General features: G+C 35.9%; 1 protein-coding gene across 2 annotated transcripts in view; it reads right to left on the reverse strand.

Moving 5' to 3' along the window:
- The window catches only part of MTR (5-methyltetrahydrofolate-homocysteine methyltransferase), a 144,444-nt gene that overhangs the window by 43,914 nt on the left and 79,971 nt on the right, over positions 1 to 20,559 (reverse strand). For both annotated transcript variants that reach the window (XM_051993541.1, XM_051993542.1), the window contains 7 exons: positions 19,538 to 19,723; positions 15,243 to 15,422; positions 11,224 to 11,340; positions 11,005 to 11,145; positions 7,181 to 7,270; positions 4,292 to 4,444; positions 1,871 to 1,978 (listed from right to left, as the gene is read on the reverse strand). In XM_051993541.1, coding sequence (XP_051849501.1) covers positions 1,871 to 1,978; positions 4,292 to 4,444; positions 7,181 to 7,270; positions 11,005 to 11,145; positions 11,224 to 11,340; positions 15,243 to 15,422; positions 19,538 to 19,723 — 975 coding nt within the window. The remainder of the gene's footprint in view (positions 1 to 1,870; positions 1,979 to 4,291; positions 4,445 to 7,180; positions 7,271 to 11,004; positions 11,146 to 11,223; positions 11,341 to 15,242; positions 15,423 to 19,537; positions 19,724 to 20,559) is intronic.

The raw sequence follows: 20,559 nt of genomic DNA on the forward strand, positions 1-20,559 counted from the left end.
TAAAGAAGCATGAAAGAGAGAATGTGAAATACAGCTAAATACAAATAGAAAAATATTTCAAGACCTGAATGAACTAGTACAATAAGCAGAATCAGGAGGGTAACATAGAAAATTACTAAGATTGTGTGCATGAAAGTAGCACTAAGATGAAGCCAAATGCTGAGCAACTCTAATGAGCAATCGCAGTCACTGAGAAAAGATGACCTCCCACCTTTCCTTTAAGAAGCAGACAATAGGTACAGAGTATTGCATACAGCTGTTATGTTCTATTTAAATGATTTTCTTTGTTACAAGGGAAAGCTCTTAACTAGCATGGGCAGGGAATCCAGAAATAACAAAGATGAAGAAACAAATCATCATTAAGTATGTTAAAAATGAAAAACAAACTTTTTTTTTAATTTGTAAAACGGATATGCTACCAATTGCTCTACCTCAGTAAGTCACTAAGATAAAATCAGACTACATGTGGAACCAATGTGTGAAGGGAAAGAATAGCATTATTATAGCAATAATTACTGCCATCAAAAGAACAATCTTTGTCAGACATGATCAAATGGGACTGCCTACTTTGTATAAAATTATACGATAACATTTAGGGTTCTAAGTGCTAAGAACCAGAACGTTTTGTACTTCACAGTGAGTTCACCAAGCTAAACAAATTTTGTGTGGACAGAAGAAAGCAGAAGCAGGATGGACTCCAATCAGGCTAAAGACTGGTCAGACAATTGTAAATGATTTGCCCATTATCATTCTTTCCCCCAAAAAACCTACTACCAAATAGGGGCCAAATACTGGTAAGGAACATTATGCTATAGCCATCTTTGGGCCATGAAGCCATTCTCTACTCTCTGTCTCTGCTTTGCCATCAGGTTTCTTTGTATGTAACTGGGGAGAGCTCACTATTCCTAAGCATCCCTAAAGCTCCCTATGATGTACTCTGACCATCTTCCTAGTCTCCTCACCACTTCCCCACTCGTACTCAGGTAAAGATCATCACTCTCCACTCAACTCTCCTGTTGTCCACTACTAACCCCAATTATCACCATTCCTCTGCAATCTTCCCCATTCAAACATATGCTCCTTGAGACCGTTTTTGCATTTGTGTCCCCACACTTACCATAATCCCTGAAACAAAGTAAACACTTAATAAATGCTCTTTTCATCACTCATTCAATTGCTTTCATCTGAAAATTATGGGTTTTCATTGGAAGAATAATCCAAAACTAAGGATAATACAGAATTCAAAAGAGCACTCACTTAAAGATACTCTAATACTTGAAAATCAAAAGAAAATCAGTATTTATTAAGCTAAGAGCCAAGAACTGTGCTAATATTGTTATCTTGTTTGATCCTCACATCAATCCTGGAAGATAAGTTATTACCATTTTATGTAATAATATATTATACATAGTACATTTTATAAAAAGATATATATGTTTTTAAAGTGTTATTATTCCTATTTTATAGAGAAGAAAGCAGAGGTAGAGATAAGTAAATTAACTTGTACAGGTTCACATAGTTAAGTATCTGAGGGGAAGGGCTGAGAAGGCATTTAAGTGTCAGGCATTGTGTTAAGCATTACACAAGACTTAGCTTATTTGAATCTCAAAATCCAATGAGGTAGGTATTACTTTATCCCCAGTTGAAAAAAAAAAGAGGTATTCAAAGGTTTAAGGAGTTGCCTACAATCACACAGGTTAAATGTCTTCCTGACTTCAGACCCCTGCACTACCAACTATTTCAAGGAATTGTCTACTATTTCCTTTACATCCCAGATAATGGCCTCAGCAAAGTCCAAAAGCAAAACTATCTGTTCCCAATTCAAAAAATCAACCCTCCAAAGAGTCAAATGAAGCATACAATGACTTGCCTCTTCTTCCACATTTCCAGTAAGAGCCTTTTTTTCCGCTCTTTCTTTTTCCATGAAAGGAATAAGATAGCCAACTGCCTTCTTCATGACACGGGCTGACTTTATTACCTAGAAAGACAAAAATAATCAGATAATTATCAATCCATTTGTGGAAATTCTAGAGCATATAATACCTAATAGCATTTGCATAGCATTTTACAAATATTATCACATCTTATCCTAAAAACAACCCTGGAAAAGAACTACTACTACTATTATTATTATCCCTATTATAAAGATGAGGAAACTGAGATTGAAAGAAGTTGAATGATTTGTTGAAGGGCACAACTAGTACTGCCCGAGGCAATATTTGAATTCATGTCCTCCTAATTTCAGGCTCAATGTTCTATCCATTTTAACAATCACTTGACAAAACAATAAGCTTTTGCATTATGAGATCAAGGACAATTAGCAAATTAGAAATAGTCAATAAAATCAAACATGGGAGGACATAGAAGTGAAAGCCAAAAGTGGTTTTATATTTTCCTCCCTTCACACTGTTGTTTATGCTATTCTCTTTCTCTCTTTTCTTCATCTATCCAGATCCTACCATTCTCCAAGGTTTATCAGTTCAAGTGTCATTTTTCTCAAACTTTCCCAGATAATTCTAGTTCCTAATGACATTTCTTCTGAATATTGTTCTTCCTCCTCCATTCTCATAAGAATTTCCTTATTTTCCTTTAACCAGTTCTACACAAGGCCTTCTCTGACTTCAGTTAATTGTTGTACATAATATAATTATTTATATATAAAACATGCAAAATACATAATCACAAATGATATGAATTATTATGTATAATAAATAGCACATATGATATAATTGAGTTATTACTCAAATAAAAACAAGAGGCAGAAACAGGCACACTAAACCATACATAAGCATTCTTGCTATAAGTTGCTATAAGCAACTACATATTGACTTAGTTTTAAATGTTATATTATCTATCTTACTGTAGTTTAATTTATTTTGTTCAAAATTCCCCCAATACATTTCAGTATGGTTCAAACCACTTTCAGGAGTATTGGGAGCTGTGTGTTAAGACACTTCTGCTCTAGGTTTTTCCAAATTATAAGTTATAGAGAAAATGCTAGCTTTTGTAGAGGGCAGTTCCATATCAAGAAATTCTCTATTCTTATGAAATCATAGGCTCAACACCTATTCTCTATCCTGTACTTTGCACTGACTGACTTTTGTACATTGTGTATCTCCTCGAATGTGAAGATTGTTGTAGAAGATAAGGCTTTAATTGATACTTGAAGAAAGCCAGGAGATGAAAATGATGAGGCCCTTAAATGTTTGCTGAAATGAATTTATTTATTGGGCAATAGATCAGGCTCTATTTTGTGACATCTTTTTCACCAATATTTTAATTTTTGTGTGTACATCTGTTCCTAGTCTCCTCAATTAAATCTGGGCAAAAGTATGTCTTATAATTCTTGGTATGCTCCCCCAGCATTTAGCACAGTGGCTAGCAAATACAAGCATTCAATAAATACTGAATGATTTTATAACACCTCTGCAAATGTAAATTAAGCTTAAGAGTCACTGCTAGCCATAAAAAAGTAAAATAAAATAAAAATAAAAATTAATACATTCTAGCTCTCATGGACCCTATTTGTTTTAATTAAATCATCCTGGGATGTCAGCATCAGTAGACCAAATTAAACATCTATACTCCAGAGGAGTCATTAAAGGAGATTTGAGACTTTGTTTTCTTTCTTTAGGGGAGGGGAAAAGGGGAAGGAAGATTTGAATACAGAGAAGAGTATTCTCTCCAGTCTTACAAAACGTAGATTTTCCAGGTAGTCTTCCTTACTGGGTTGAGATGGGATGAATGGGAGAAGAGAAGGAAGAAGGGAATATCTTTAATCCCCTGAGTTCCCAATTTGATTAAAGTCCTGAGAAATAGTAAATGCTGCCTTTATTCCTCGTGTCTGGAATTCACTTCTTCCTTGTTTCTACCTGTCAAAATTCTGTTTCCTTCAAAGTTTAGACCAAAAACCAATGCCCACCTGAGGCTTGTCCTGATCCACCAAACTTCCTTGTATTTATTTTACATGTATTCTCAATCTATAAAAATATGACTATTTAAATGTGTGTGTATACACATATACACACACCTCTTCCTTTCTTCCCTACTCCCACTCTCAAAATAGTGCATGTATCTCCTGAAACACTGTTAACCTCCCTGGGGGCAGAAATGATTTCAATTTGGCCTTTTTACCTCCAAAGTATATCACAGCAGCACACCTAGCAGGTTCTTAATAGACACTTGATTCATGTCCTGAAGGGCTTCCAGAGTAACTGTTATTCGCACCACTGTAAGAATTTCTACCACCGCTGTCCCAATCCCCACTCCCACTACTGGTTCTTTTGCCAACCTGTGGAAGAAACATCTTTCCAGCACCAAAGAGATCCCCAACTACTTTCATGCCATTCATCAGAGGCCCTTCGATTATGTTTAGTGGTCGGGGATATTTTTCCTTGTTCATTCTTGCTTCCTCGGTGTCCTCTACAATATATTTTTCAATGCCCTGAAAGAAAAAAAATAATGCAGAAACAGACTATTGGAAATAAAAGTTCAACAGAGTTTTAACAATTGTATCTGAAAACTCAGTTCTTTCACAGGCTTTCTGAAGACTTAAGAGTAAATACCAAAATACAAATTCTAAGCAAAACCAACAAATCAACCTTGCTTTGGCTTCTAGTAAATAGACTAATAGACTTTGAAATTCTGATATCTCTGATGTGAAGGAGCTTTCTCATCAAATCTCACAGGTGGGGAAACTGAGGGGAATGTTAAAGGACTATGGACAGAGACAGACAACGAGCAAGGTACAAAGCAGACTACCAGGCCCAAAGCTACTCAAGTAAAAGGCAAGCAAAACAAGATGTCAGGTGTGGGAATAAGAGGGAAAGTGGGATATAATGGACAAGAGACAGGAAAGAAAGAAAGAAGCCTTCTAGTGTAGTCTTTATCACTAACTACAGGTGTGACCCTGGGCAAGTCTGTGCACACAAATTTACTTGTCTATGGAAATGGAAGTCTGATAAGATCAAACAATCAATATTTATTACAGGCCTATTACATGCCAGGTGATGTATCAAGCCCTAAGGATAAAAAGAGGCAAGAGACAATCCCTGCCTTTAAGGAGCTTACCATCTAAGGGGGAGACAACAAGCAAACAAAGATACCCAAAATAAGCCATATGCAAGATAAATAGGAGTTAATTCATCAAGAGAAGGCACTAGAATTAAGAGGGGCTGGGGAAGGTTTCCTGAGAAAGGTGGGGTTTTAGATGGGACTTAAATTCCCAGGGAAGTTAGTAGGTGGAGTTGAGGAAGGATAACCAGAAGAAAATATCAGGAATCAAGAGATGAAGGGTCTTGTTCCTGAAACAGCCAAGAGGCTGGTGTCACAAGATCAAGGATTACATGGCAAAGGGAAAAAAGAGTGAGAAGAGTGGAAAGACAGGAGAGAACTGTTAGTTATGAAGGGCTTTGAATGCCAGACGGAGCAGCTCATATTTTAGTCTGGAGGCAATGGGGAGCCACTAGAGTTTGTTGAACAAGGGAATAACACAGTTGGACATGTGCTTTAGGAAAATCTCTTTGGTGATTTGGTGAAGCATGGACTGGAGTGGGGAGAAATGAGCAGAAGCACCCAAAAGCGGCTACTAGAAGAATCCAGGAACGAGGTGATAAGGGCCTGCACAAGAGCAGTGGTGCTATCAGAGAAGACCTCACATTTGAGAATTTTCAGATGTAAAATTCTTAGGCCTCGGATACAGATTGGCCATGGAGGAGTGAAGAGGAAGATATGAAGAACAAAGCTGGCTCCTATGTTGCAATCTTAAGAGATGAAAGAATAGTGCTGTCCTCCAAAGTAAGACAGACGTGAGAATAACTTAAAAGGAAAAGATAATGAGCCCCATTTGGGGCATGTTTAATTCAAGTTGTCTACTGGACATCCAATCTGATAACATCTGAAAGGAAGTTGGAGACCTAAGACTGGAAGTCAGCAGCAGGACAGACAAATCTGAGAGTCATTTGAATAGAAAAATTTATGGGAGTGGATGGGATCACCAACTGAAGTAGGACCTCAGACACTTAACACTTACTAGCTAGCTGTCTGACCCTGGACAAGTCTCTTAAACCCAATGGCCTCTCAAATAAACAAACAAATAAATGTTTTGTGGTTGGTTTGTTTTTTAAATGAATGCTGAAGACTATCTTTACATGTATTTGGTAATGCTAAGGAGAAAAAAAAGCCAATGCATTTGGCAACTAAGAGATTATTATCTTTGAAGAGAACAATTTCAGTGAGATGTTAAGGTTGGAAGCTGGATTGTAGGGAGATAAGAAGAGAAAAAAATGGAGGCTTTTCCAAGAAGTTTAGTTACTAAGAGCAGAAGAGATGGATATGGAGATAGGAGGATAAAGTAAGGGCTCTTTTGGGATGTGGGAGAGACAGGCATGTTTGTAGGCAACAAGGATGCGGCTAGCAGACAGGAAGGGAGGTAGATAACTGATAGTGGGGATGACAGAGGGAACAATCTGTTAGAGGAGATAGGCTCAAGTGGAAATGTCTGAACAAGAAGGTTAGTCCTAGTAAGGAGAAGGCTACTTCATCATGTAAGATGGGGTAAAGGAGGAGATAATTACAAAGGGATCTGAGTGATAAGAGATGAGGAAGGGGGAGAAAAGGGATTTCATACCCTCAATTTTTTTCTGTAAAATAAGAGGCAAGAATCTCAGGTGAAAGAGCAGGGAGGCAAAGAGAAGTAATGGGAGGATTGGGGAAGGATGAAAAGATCTGTAAGAACTACGGTGAATTCTAGGGTCTTTTCCAATTCAAAATTTTATGATCCTATGATTCAAACCTATTCCTGGCAGTAGGAAGTAGAGGGTTACAAAATACCAAACAATAGTGGCTTTTTAAAAATACTACTACTAGAGAAATATTAACTACAAATGCAAAAACTGGTACCAGATACAATCACAGCACCTTTCACAAATTAAGGGTTCAACAAAAATTTGTTAATTTCCTAATGAATTCCTTGTATTAGTGCTTTGTTCTTGAACACCAAGAGACTCTTACGCCAATGATCACACAAATGAGCAAATCACACAAATGAGCAAACCACGCAAAGTCTGAAGGTCATTCACTTATAAAAGCTGAAAATTGCCCTCAGACTTTTGGAACATTCTAGATAGGACCCCACTCTATTTCCTTCCCACCTAGTGATGTTCCGATTTTCTTAGCTTACCTTAACCAGGGCATACTCTAGTCTTTCCTCGATAGGGCCATTCCGCCATTCATCTGTCTGAATAGTTTTCTTTCCTCCTTTGGCCTGAGTCTGAAAATGAAGACAAAAAGTAACCATGAATTCAAAAGGGTTGGATCCAGGCTGGAACCTTCAGTCAATAATATTCCTCCAAAGATATAAATAGTCCTCTTTTTTTATTCTTTTTTTTGTGTGTGTGTTTCTTGATATTTAAGTGCTAATAAAAAAGAACATTTTTTTAAAAAGAAAATTAATCTAGCAAAAGTATCTCAACTGGGTAGATACTGAATGTAGAGAGGTTGTCAGTCATGAGGTGATGAAAGGATGAACTGTGTGCTTGGTGGAGAATCTCTTGATGAAAATGAAACAGAAAGATTAGATATCTGTTAACATTAAGACTCACAGGACTTGATATGCAACATTTGTTGATATTTGACATTTCAAGGCAAGAGACAGATCTACCAACCTTACCTGAATATCACTCCTCAGTCTTTTCAATTATACAATTCACTTTACTTTTACAATTCAATCTACTTCAATTATTCCCAAATGTAATCTTGTTATCTCAAATTCTGTTAATCTCACTACTGCATCAATTGGCTCAAACTATATTCCCATTTATTAAATGTTATTTAATAAACCAACTGTAAAAAACTTCCTTTCCCAAAGTAAATACTTATCTTTATTAAATTCCTTAATCTGCAATGATTCAATTGAAATTACTAAATATAAAATTAACAATGAAATCAGTAATGAAAAGACCTAATTTACTATGTGAAATACCAGTTAAAGCTACTTTAAACCCTCATAATAAAAATAGGTCACTTCTGAGAAGATTTTGCATCATTCAATTTAGTCAAAAATATTAACGTTATTAAGACTTAAGATCTCAAGGATCTTCATATTTCTCCTCCAAATAGTTAAATTCACTCTCATAGAAAATAGGCTATATTAGTTTTTTTCTTCAACTTCTTTTCATAATTGTAAAATGAATTGTAAATGCACTGGAGAGTGCTTTCTCTCCCAAATTATCTTGATTTTAACTATCTGACTTATGTTTATATTTATCCATTTGTATTATATTCATGCTTTCTGTGCTTATATACATACTTGTTGTCTCCCCCATTAGTCTCTTAAGGTCTTTGTAAATAGAAATTATTTCATTCTTTATGTACCTATTCCCAATGCTGGCACATAGCAGGCAGTTAATTAATAAAAATACTTGTTGACTGATGGATTCTGAACCCTAAAGCCAACACTCTATCCACTATATAATTCTTCCTCTAATGCTGGAGAGCAGAATATTTGATTACCACAGAATTTCCTCATCAGCCTGGGTCCTGACATTGTCTTGGGACCACTTTAAATCTTTTGCACTTAGTTTAATGCTAATTAAAGAAAGGATCTACAAGACCTTGGAGGATCGAGCATAGGACTCTTTTCAGTGTTTACAACAATGAACCAAGCAGGAGATATGAGCAGGAGGGCTGGTATTTAGATAAGTTCATTTTTGAAAGGAGATAATCATTCCCTCAAGGGAGCAGGGAAAAAACCCCAATGACTTTCATTTGCTTTAGTACATTCCCACTTTTCATGCTCCATTTTGCACTTAGTGCCTCCTAAAGAAATGCTACTTAGCCAGTGGCCCCCAGAGGTTGTTAAAATATGTTTGCATTATTAAGTCCCATTACATTAATAGAAGTCACTGTGAATATAGAGAAGCTCCTTAACAGTGATCTTGATGGCTCAGAACACATCACCACAGTTACATCAGAAAGAAGGCGGCCATTTTTCTTATGATGGATTGTAGCTCTTGGGATGTCTATAAGAGTCCCCTCAACTCTGCCTGTACCTCTGCAGACTAAATCTCCTGACAACTTATCAAGATATACAGGAAAGAAAATTGGTAAACAACAGCCCAAAATTGAAATGAGGAAAGGGGAGGAGAATAATACCACACGCCTTGAATAATTCAGAGTGAGAACATTACTTTAAACATTTATAACAACATCTCATTCTCGAAGATTTAGTATAGCATACAGTGGGGTGAGTAGAACAAAAAAGCAATTTACATGTTAACTTTAAAAGAAATAGCAAATTGTACATGATAGATTTACCATTTCATTTTTTTTTTTGCATAATAGTTATGGGAATGCTTGTTTTATGCCTTATGCCTACATTAAAAATTAAATAAATAAAAATTTAAAGGAGACACTAAATTTGAAGTTCTCCTCAAACTTGTAGCAGTATGAACCTGAGCAAATCATTTAACTTCTCTAAAATTCAGTTTCCCCATCAGTAAAATGGGACTAACAGTCAGCCACTATCTTACAGTTTGTTAAAAGGTTCTGAAGAGACTAATATCCTATTAAATCTTAACCTTCTTAAAGTACAATGCCTGGCATATATCAAGTCTTAATAAATGATTACAGAGTGACTGAAATGTACAATATGCTGGAATCCACAAAGAATTATTTATTTAAAAAAGTCTTATGATAAGGTGCTCCTTGTTTGTCTTTCTGAAATGAAAGAGCTATCTATCTCCTGCAACAAGGTGGAATAAGAAAAGAGACAAGCAATATTCAATTAAGAATAATTTGGTCCAATGTCAAGTCTTATAAGGAACTTATAAACCATCTTCTAGCCTCTGACAACAGAATGATGCTACCTGTTTACTTAGTGATCAAAGAAAGGTCTGATTGAGGATTGCTACAACCAACAAGAGAATGCAGATTTAATGACCAACTTCCATATGGCTTCTATTAATAAAGCACAAAGAAAGTCTGGTACCACTGTGAAAAGAAGTAGTAAACAGAGAAAGTATAGGAAGAAGAGGGGGAAATGTTTCTGCCAATTTGGTTTCATCATCTGGAAAACTGACAGAAGCTAAAAAATGGCTACTTATAACTCACAATGACCAAAACTAGGGCACTCTGGCCCGCAGCCAACAGAGAAAGAACTCAGAGGAAAGTTGGCTACATGATCTGAACTCCAATGAGCTTCTCTTGATGCAGAGTTCCCTAAGCAGAACTCTAGAAATCCAATTTCTCTCAGTTAGTAGGCTGAAAGAGCAAGAACCCTGTTCCCCTTCTGCACTCCTGTCTTGATTTCTTTTTCTGGGAACCCATTTCCATCTGCCCTGCTCAGAGGGGGAAATTACTGTATGTAAGGGAGGTGGGGAAGAGACTGACAAGTGATTAAATAGTAACAAAATTCACATAAGCATCTTGCTTTACCTCCTTTACCAGCATCCTCAACCTTGTATGACTCCATTTAAAAGCCTGTAAGCTTTTGTGAAATAGGGGCCCTATTTCTCCATGGAGGAAATAAACTGTCCCCTTTACACACACACACAGTCTCTCTCTCTCTCTCTCCCTTCCCTCCTTCTCTTTCCTCTTTCACTCCTCCATCTCTTCCTCTCTTGTGTCTGTCTCTCTGTCTCTGAATTTAAATGCCTAACAGTAGAAAGAGGACTAAGATCAGATGAAATCAGAGGACCTATTTTCAAATTGCAACTTGGCTACTTACTACTTATGTGACTTTGAGCAAGTCAATTAACCTTAACATTGAGCTAAATGCTTTTATTTAACCATCAAAACAGTTCTAGGAGGTACTTACTATTACTATTACTATTCCCATTTTATAGATGAGGAAACTGGGACAAAGAGATGCTAAATGATTTGCTTGGGATCAAGCAGTTAGTAACTATCTGAGTCATATTTGGATTTGGGTCTCCATCAATCACGCCATCTAGTACATTTGCTGCTCTCCAAAACACTTTTCTCTTCTCTTCTACCTGAAATTACCTGGGCATAGCGTAACAGCTTCTCTGTCGCATCTGGGTCCTTATTCCAAATCAGATCTTCACAAAGCTGGAGGAGGTCTTTGTGGATGTCATCATACACCGGGAGGTTTCCTGCATTCACTATTCCCATGTCCATTCCAAACTGAGAAGAATGAAAAGAAGTCAGGAAGAGTCAGGGCCCACGATGATGCTCACAGAACCATCTGGCCTCACCACGTACCTTTATTGCATGGTAAAGAAAAACCCCGTGCATGGCTTCTCGAATAGCTTCCATTCCTCGGAAGGAGAAGGATAGGTTGGAAAGGCCTCCACTTATTTTGGCTCCAGGTAATGTTTCCTGCCAAAAATATGAAATTTGATAGTATTTGTCAATGTAACCAAGAACAGCATCTAGTGTTCTTAACAAGGGTGGGGAAGAAAACTGTCAGAGACAAGGACTGAACTGCGACTTCATCAGTGAACTTCCCAGTGAGGAAGGCTGCCCAATCGTCCTACTGTGCAAGGAAACGTCTCCCCTGCACTTTAAGGTCTGAGAGTGGTCTGCACTCAGCACTCTGGAGTCCTGCCCAGGGTATCAGAGGTGGGATTTCAAGCTAGGTCTTCCTGGCTTTGAAATCTCTATTCTTTATGCCAAGCTGTTTCTCACAAAAGGAAATTACCGTTCATAATTTAGAGCTTCTTAGGACAACAAAGAAGCCATGACAGCCTTATCAAAAACATCAGTTTCTTTTTTTTTTTTTTTTTTGCTGAGGCAATTGAGGTTAAGTGACTTGCCCAGGGCCATACAGCTAAGACATGTTAAGTGTCTGAGACCAGATTTGAACTCAGGGCTGGTGCTCTTTCCATTGCACCACCTAGCTGTCCCCAAAAACATTCAATTTCAAAGCAACTTTTCTTACCAAACTGTAGACTCCTCAATGGCACAGGGCTCATCCATCACGATACCTAGGCATCGTGATAAACTCAATACATTAAAAAAAAATTTCATTTTTTTTTTTAAGTAACTAAAAGGGACAGCCAGATGGCACAAGGCTTTAAAGCCCTGAAGTCAGGAGGACCAGAGTTCAAATCTGACCTCAGACACTTAACATTTTCTGGCTTATGTGACCCTGGGCAAGTCATTTTACCCCAATTACCACATACACAGATAACTAAAAGACCACAAGCAAATTGGAAAATTAATTACAAAATCATAATTAAAAACAAGTGAGAAAGCGAAGGTTCACAAATTCTAAAATGATGACTCATCAACAGCTTAACATGGGGCAATAAACCAGCAAATTATAAGTGAAATCCAACTTCATTTAGACAAAAAAATGCCCCAAAAAGGTACAAAAAATGTCACCTCAGTCATCAACAATTTTGTATTTTTTCAAAGGCTATTTCTTTCATCAGCCCTGAAGAGACTACTGCATAATCAAGAAAAATTAGATCTAGTTTACTTAGGTGACAATTACTAAGAGGATTACAGAACCCATGAAAAAAATAATACTTAGTATTTTACTATTATTAAAAAAAAATAAGGAAATATCATTCCCTAAGTAAAATGTTTACTTAAAATAGGTACTGCTTTCCTCTTTGTGATCTTTAATGCTATATCCAAAAGTTAGGATATGAACTAGAAGATTTTTTTCAGATGTAAACCTTGATTTTACAGGAAATGTTACAAAAGGAAAGGCAACTCTTTCCTGTGTTTTTCTGTAACCCCGTTCATTCTTTATCCTCATTAATCTAATATAGCCATTAAAAAAATAGCAGAAAAGAAATTCCTCTTGATTAAAAAAGAAGAAACAATTACACAAAACCTGAGTTAATTTCTGGCTTCAAAAAAGTTAACAGAATAGAAAATAAATGCATAAAAATCATCAACACTTCTATATTAAATTAAGAAAAGTCAGGAGTAAATGGTGAAAAGTGAAATTACATTCAAATAAAGGTAATAAAGGTATCAGAGTACCTGCAAAGGCAAATTCAATATAAAAAACTGTAGAAACTTGAACAATTCATTGTTCATGGTTGGGTCACATGAACTTCTTAGGACAACAAAGAAACCAATGACTCCCATACCAAAAAATATGTACATGTGTGGCATACAGCCCATTCATCACAGTGCCTAGGCACTGTTATAAACATGATACATAAATTTTAAAAACTTCTAAAATGATACAATGAAAATGATATATTATTTAAATTAATTTTTAGATTTATGTTTTAGCAACCAAACAACTAAGGAATTACAGCACTAGCTAAAATAAAATTCACTTTTAGAGAAATAAAAAGTACAATTTCAAGAGGATCGATGAAACACATCTACCTTTATTAGTCCTCAAACTACATTATAAAGAGTCACTATTGGGTATTGATGAAAACAATGGAAAAGATGTTGAATGGAACAGACAAGCAATCACTTAGCAAAAAGCAAAAGGAAACTAACTCTAAAGTCCAACATTTGATAAAAAGTAAGAGCACAAACTACAGGAGAAAGGGTTCTTTGTTTGACAAGAATGGCTGGGAAAAAAATGAACTTTTAGTCTACTGTACCTCTAAAGAGTAGGAATGGAGGTACTGTTTCAAACCAAAAAGATGAGCAACCTTTTAGTGAATTTTTGACTTAAAATGTCCTTTTATTGTACATTATGTCTTATGGATGGACAGGAATGACTACAATAGTTCTACATTCATCACAACTCCTCTGTGTAATCATCTCTCAACAAATGTGTGGATGAAAACAAGGATGCAAAACTCAACCAAATGGATACATTTACTGAACACACTCAATTCTACCTCACAAGTTTTCAAAGAAGAAAAAACTTCCTAAATCAAGCCAGCCCCTAGTTTCCTTGAAATGTTCTGCCAACTGAGGTATGGCATAGTTCAGACCTATGATGTTTCTGCCAAAAGGCCTCTGTTAAGACCATGTTACTTGAGAAAGGATGTTGCTGTACCACATTTTGGGAATGCTGCCTCCTTCAATTAGTGTCAGTTTAATTATCCTAATGTGATGGCATATTTGAAGGGCATTACAGCTTCTTAAAAACTACTTCTGTGAGAATTCCAGCAGAGTGAAGGAAAACCCCTGCTGATCCCAAGGAGGTACATATGTTTATAGCCTCTAGTAGGACGCCAAACACTTGGTTATGGGTTAATAATTTTCTTTGGCATTTTATCACAGAATCACAGAATGACTTAGTTGGAAGGAAGCCCAGAAGACATTTCATTCAACCAAGATATGAACAAGATTCTCTTCTACAACATATCTGGCAAATGGTCATCCATTTTTTTTTTTTTTTTTTTTTTGTGATGAGAAACTTACCACCTCTGAAGGTATTCCAGTCTGGGATGTTTCTAACCATTAACAACTTTTCCTTATATGAACCTAAAAGCAACCTCCTTTCAACTTCCACTCATTATTCCTAGTTTTGCCCCATTTTGGGGCATGTTGAACAAAATTCTGGTACATGGTAGACACTTAACAATTGCTTATTAATTGATTAAGGATTCTTCCACACAATAGCCTTAAGATATATCTACAGAGCTAACATATCCTAAACTCTGCTAATCTGCCACTTCTATCCTTACATAAAAGATAAACATCAAATAAGGACTAAAATAAAAGCAAGCTAACCAACCCAAGGGCAACAGAATAATATAGTGAAAAAAGAGATGAACTAGGAATCACAAGATGTAAGTTTGATCACGCCTCTGCCTCTTATTATGTTTGACCTTGGGTGAATCACGTAAGTACTGTAACCCAATCTGTTCCTATGGAAGCAAAGTCAGTTCCAGATTTATGAACTTTTGACTCCACACCACAGCAAAAGCTCTGAGAAGCAATACTTTCCAAAATAGGGGACAACTAAACATGTAAGGCATTGAAATATCAGAAAACCCCAGAAAGTAAGAACTCCATGGGGCAGCTTTATTATTTAATTCAGAGCGCTAATAGCTGGTAGTGTGAAACTTAACAGAAGGAGATCTCTGCAGACCATATATTGGCTTAGAAAACTACAAATGTACATTATCTAATTGTATTTTATTATATTCCAATCTTATTTGGCGAAGGTAGCTTGACATATCTACTAAAAGAAACTTTCATAATACACCAATATTCAGATGTGTGCTTCCCCCTCCCCTTACGCACATCAATAATTTTTTATTTCCAAATAAAACCTCTCCTACATGGAAGGACATTCCTTGTAACAAAGGATAAAAAAAGAAAGAGTAACCTTCAAAGCTTACCTTGATAGTTTTAGTTGCATTGATAAAGTTAACAGCATACAAATTATGCTCTTCCATTCCTGTCCCAATGGTAAGGATATTGGGGTCAAAGATGATGTCATTGGGATTAAATCCCACTTTTTTAACAAGAAGATGGTAGGCACGTGTACAAATTTCAATTTTATTGCTGGTTTCTGTAGCCTAGGGCAAGGAAGCAGGAAAAGGAAGGAAGGAAAGTACAAAATTTATTAGGTAATATATTGTCATATACAACTACAAAACAGGCGTTCTAATTTAATGAAGGTATGCAGAGACATCAGTAAGTGTTGAGTTTCTCAGAATCCTGACAAGCAGGACAGGAATCTAAACAAATTAATAAGAAGGAAGGATAGGTTTAAAGACCACTTTGAAACCTCTCCCCCTCCCCCTCCCTTCCTCACCCCCATACAAACACACAAAAAAATAAGGGTAAAGAGTTTTCATACACTTGTAACTTTCAAGTTAAATTTAATACATCTCTAGAATAAGCAGACTATACATTCTCAGAGTTCTTCTCTATTATTCTGTTATTGTATAATTGTTCTCCTAGATCTTCTCTTAGTTTACATCAATCCATATAATTTTTATAAAGTGTCTCTGAGCACATCCCAAGACTATCCTACTTAATTAACAACAAATCTGTTCACTCATTTCATCCTTATTTTCTAGGTCTTTGCTACAACACAAAAAGCTGCTATAAACATTATTATATTTGTCTTTTCTTCTTTCTTTAATCTCTTTGGGGTATGAAAGTGCCATCTCTTCATAAAAACATCTCAGCTTTTTTAAAACTCCAAATACTATTTTCCTAACCTACCTCATTTACCAAATTTACATATTTTAGGCAATGTTTGATTTCCATTCCTTGTTACAGGATTTGATCCAAAAATCAAAACCACCTTCAAAGGAGGAAGATTTGCCACCACATAAGAAGGTGCTGTTGCCTCCAAGGACAGAAGGAGGAAGAGTTCATCCCTACCTCACTTAAAGAGCAAGACCACTGATGGAGTTTGTTTATAGTCTCCTGGAATGATTATGTTGAAGAGTACAATATCCATTTGGCTGTATAAGTTTTCCTATATTTGTTCAAAAAGAGGCACTCTTTAGTCACAGCTGATCTAACTAACAGCAAACAAGGAAGGGTGAGGAAGGGAAGGTTCCCTCAAAATTTTGTTTTGAAGGGCTGACTTTTCATTTCCCTGGAGATCACTATGGGGAGAGGAAGGAGTGAGAGAGACAACATACAACAAAGAAGATCTAAGCAGGAATGGGTGCTGATGTTAAGAACGAATCGGGGATGATATGATGACTTATCATCAAGCTCACAGTCAATCAATAAAAATTTCTTCAGTGCCTTCTATGTGCCAGACACTGCCGGGGGCATAAAGAAAAGGCAAAGGCAGTACTGCCCTCAAGAAGTTCATAATCTGATGGACGAGACAATATACAAATACGTACAAAGCTATATAAGATAAATAACAAACCATCAATAGAGCAAAGGCACAAAAAGGAAGGACCAGGAAAGAAAATGGGATTTCTGTTGGGGCCTGAGAGAAACCAGGAAAGATGAACAAGAGATGAGGAGGGATGGGTTAACAGGCAGACGTCTAGAACTGGGAATGGCAATTCTTATGTGAGGAAGCCAATATTACTACATGGAGAAGTGTGTGAGAGAGAGAAGAGATATATAAAGACGAAAAAGGGGAGAGAGGAAAAGGGTAGCTTAAAAAGGACTTTGAATGTCAGAAGATTTTGTATTTAATCTTAGAGGTAGTAGGAATCAGAGTAGTTTATTGGAGTGTATGTCTATGATACAGTCGGATTTGAGCATTAGAAAAATTATTTTATTATTTTGGTGTCCAAATGAAGCATAAACTGGAACAGGAAGAGATTTGTGGCAAGCAAACACACCATCAGGCTACCACAATAGCATGAAGAGCTGGGCCTGCACCAGGGTGGTGGTAATATTAGGAGGAGAAGGAAGGATACACGAGAGATGCTAGGAAGGTAGGTAATACCTTCCTCGTAGACAATAAACTGGCAATAAATTGGATATAGGAGGTAAGGGATAGTGAGGAGTTGAGTTTTGAATTCAACAAAACATGGGGATCTGGGAGAATAGTGATACCCTTGACCTTAATAAATAAGTTTAGAAGAAGAGAGGGCTTGGGAGAAAAAGAAATAAATTCAATTTTGGACCTGTTTTAAGTTTAAAGATATCTAGAGGACTATTTCAAAATATCCAAAAGGTACTTGGAGATAAGAACTAGAGGTCAGCAGGGAGGTTAGAACTGGATTAGGAAATTTAAGAGAAATCAGCAACATAGAAATTATAATTACATCTTTGGCAGCTGATGAGATGCCAAATGAAACCCACTATAAAGGAAGAGCCAAGATAGAAACCTGGGGGGTATGACACCAATGATTGGCAAGCATGACCTGGATAAAGATCCAGCAAAATAGATAGAAAACTAGTGGTCAGATTGGTAGAAACATAAAAGGACAAAAAATGAAACTGGAGAATGTTTCCTGCAGATACTTCAAGAATGGGATGATTCCTGTATTACCAGATGTAGCCAGGATGTTAGACTGTTTTGTGTTGTAATTGTACTTCTTGGTTACATGAGAGGATTCTACTGGAAGGTAGGGGGACAGAGATGATACTTAGGCATCTTAGGTGATGAAACTGATGTTTTTATTATCAATAAATAAAAACTGTTTTTTGCTGGTTTTTATTTTGTTTTGTTTTCAAACTAACAATGAGCATGTAAAACTTTCAGCTAAGATTTTGAAATATACCAGTAAAATCTAACTCACCAGACTTTTTTAAAGAAATGTTCAAAAATACACTGAAAAGCTTTTTTAGTTAAATGCTAATTTATTAACTGACTCCTAACAAATAACCCACATTGGTCTGCTTTTCTGAAGATCTACCCTTCTCCAATATCAGTTAAACATAAAAGAAATGCAGAAAGCTCTTAGAAATTCATTCCCACATGAGACATATATACAGCCAAATGAACAGAGGGTATCTAAACAGAGAATATCACTCATGATTCTGACAGGTTCACAGAAGGTCAATGAAGTCAAAACTTGGGCCTCTCCAACAAAATTGGCCAAACTTAAGTCACTATAAGGGCATTCCCATCAAGAAGCTTAGCTCTCATTTCCCTTAACTAAGCATGTAAATATTAAATATTTTGGAGTGACTGACGAAGGGGAATAGACTGGACAGTTTTCCATGAAGTCTGCAGTCCTAAAAACTTTGCAAATGGAATTTTTAAAAACATACACATACATGCACTTATTTGCAGACACACATATCGGGAATAAAAAAATAAAACTGAAAATCACATAGTCTTCTATTAACTCAAGAATGGCTGAACAAATTACATAACTATGTTAAAATATTATTGCATCACAAAAAAATAACAAAAAATAATACAGATGAATAGAGATGTATTAGTATTTCTATGTCAAATTTAATTTAAATTTTAAAAACAAAACTGTTCCTTAACAGAGATACATGATCTAGTGGACATCATCTCTTTCAATTCTTCTGTATATATGGAAATTTCACATTTGTAGATGTTTGTTAAATTCATATTAAAATGTTTTGAAGAAATCAATTTTTACATTAAAAATATAGAATTACATGTTCTCTACTGAGGTGAGGGAGTACAGAATGAAATACTACATAAAATATCAGACTAGAGAGAAGGGGGTAGCCATTAGGCTGTGTGATGAGCCACTGATGTTTTTTTAAAAGGGTACATCAATCAAAAGCCAGGAAAAAACAATCAGTAATGGATGGTTTTCTTTTTTCTTTATAACCAACCAATTAACTTGGAAAATTTCCACATAAGCTCTCCAGGATGGCAAATACAGTGTTTAAAAAGTTTGGGAGTATACTGAGTTTTGCTGAAAACTGTTTTTTCACCTTTTTTTTTTTTATTTCCAGGAAAAGAGAAGGAAAAATGCATTAAGAAATATGAGTGACATATAAAGGATTGCTTGCCATCTAGGGGAGGGGGCGGAGGGAGGGAGGGAAAAAAAAATCGGAACAGAAACGAGTGTCAATATAAAGTAATTATTAAATAAAAATTAAATAAAAAAAAAGAAATATGAGTGAAATGAGAACATGAGACAATAAAAAAATTATTTTTAGTGTTTTTTTAAAAATAAGGTTTCAGAGATTGTGTCTGACATCACAGTTATTAGGAAAAAATGATGAAAAAGTGCATAAAAATCAGGGGGAAAAAAAAGAAATCACTTACTTGACCCATTTCATCAAATGCCATGACCACCACAGCAGCCCCATACATCTTGATCTTCTTTGCCTTCGCCAGAAAGTCATCCTCACCTTCCTTCAGACTAATGCTGTTGACTATACACTTCCCCTGGCAGCATTTCAATCCAGCCTCTATCACAGCAAAATTAGAAGAGTCAATGCATAATGGTACCTGCAATTAGAACAAGGAAAGAGGCCAAGTTATTAATTTTTTTTCTCTGCTTTTCAAATACCTCTTTCTGTTTAATTTGGGTTTATTTGTCAACATTCTTTTTTTTCCCCAAAAAATGCAAATTAGTTTATCTTCTTTTCTACTTTCTAAAAAATATTTTTAGAGATCAACATTTCCCCTACAGAACTTACATGTGTCCAAATATTTATAACAGCCCTTAAAGTGATGGCAAAATATAAGAAAATGAGGGGATGTCCATCAACTGGGGAATGATTGAATAAGCACATACATGTAATGGAATGCTATTGTGCAATTAAAAATGATAAACAGGCAGATTTCAGAAAAATCTGGAAAAACTGATATAAATTGATGCAAAGTGAAATGAATGGAACCAGAAAACATTACACACAGTATCAGTAACAATATATGATGATCAGCTAACTATATTTGACTTAGCTCTTCTCAGCAACACAATGCACCAAAACAAGTACAAAGGACTCATGATGGAAAATGCTATTCATAACAAGATAAAGAACTGATGGACTCTGAATGTGGATCAAAGCATACTTTTTCACTTACTTTATTGTCTTTCCTGTTTTTTTTCCTTCCGATTGATCTGTTTCTTCTTTTACAACTGTGACTAATATGGAAATATTTTACATGATAGCACATGTACAAACTATATCAAATTACCTAATATCTTCAAAGAAGGGGGGCATGCAAGAGGTAGAATAATTTGGAATTCAAAATCTTATAAAAATGAATGTTAAAAACTTTCTTCACATGTAACTAAGGAAAAAAATAAAATAGTATTAAAAGTAAATAAAATTTCCCTT

Source organism: Antechinus flavipes, chromosome 4 (assembly GCF_016432865.1).
Source record: "Antechinus flavipes isolate AdamAnt ecotype Samford, QLD, Australia chromosome 4, AdamAnt_v2, whole genome shotgun sequence".
NCBI classification, from domain to species: domain Eukaryota; kingdom Metazoa; phylum Chordata; class Mammalia; order Dasyuromorphia; family Dasyuridae; genus Antechinus; species Antechinus flavipes.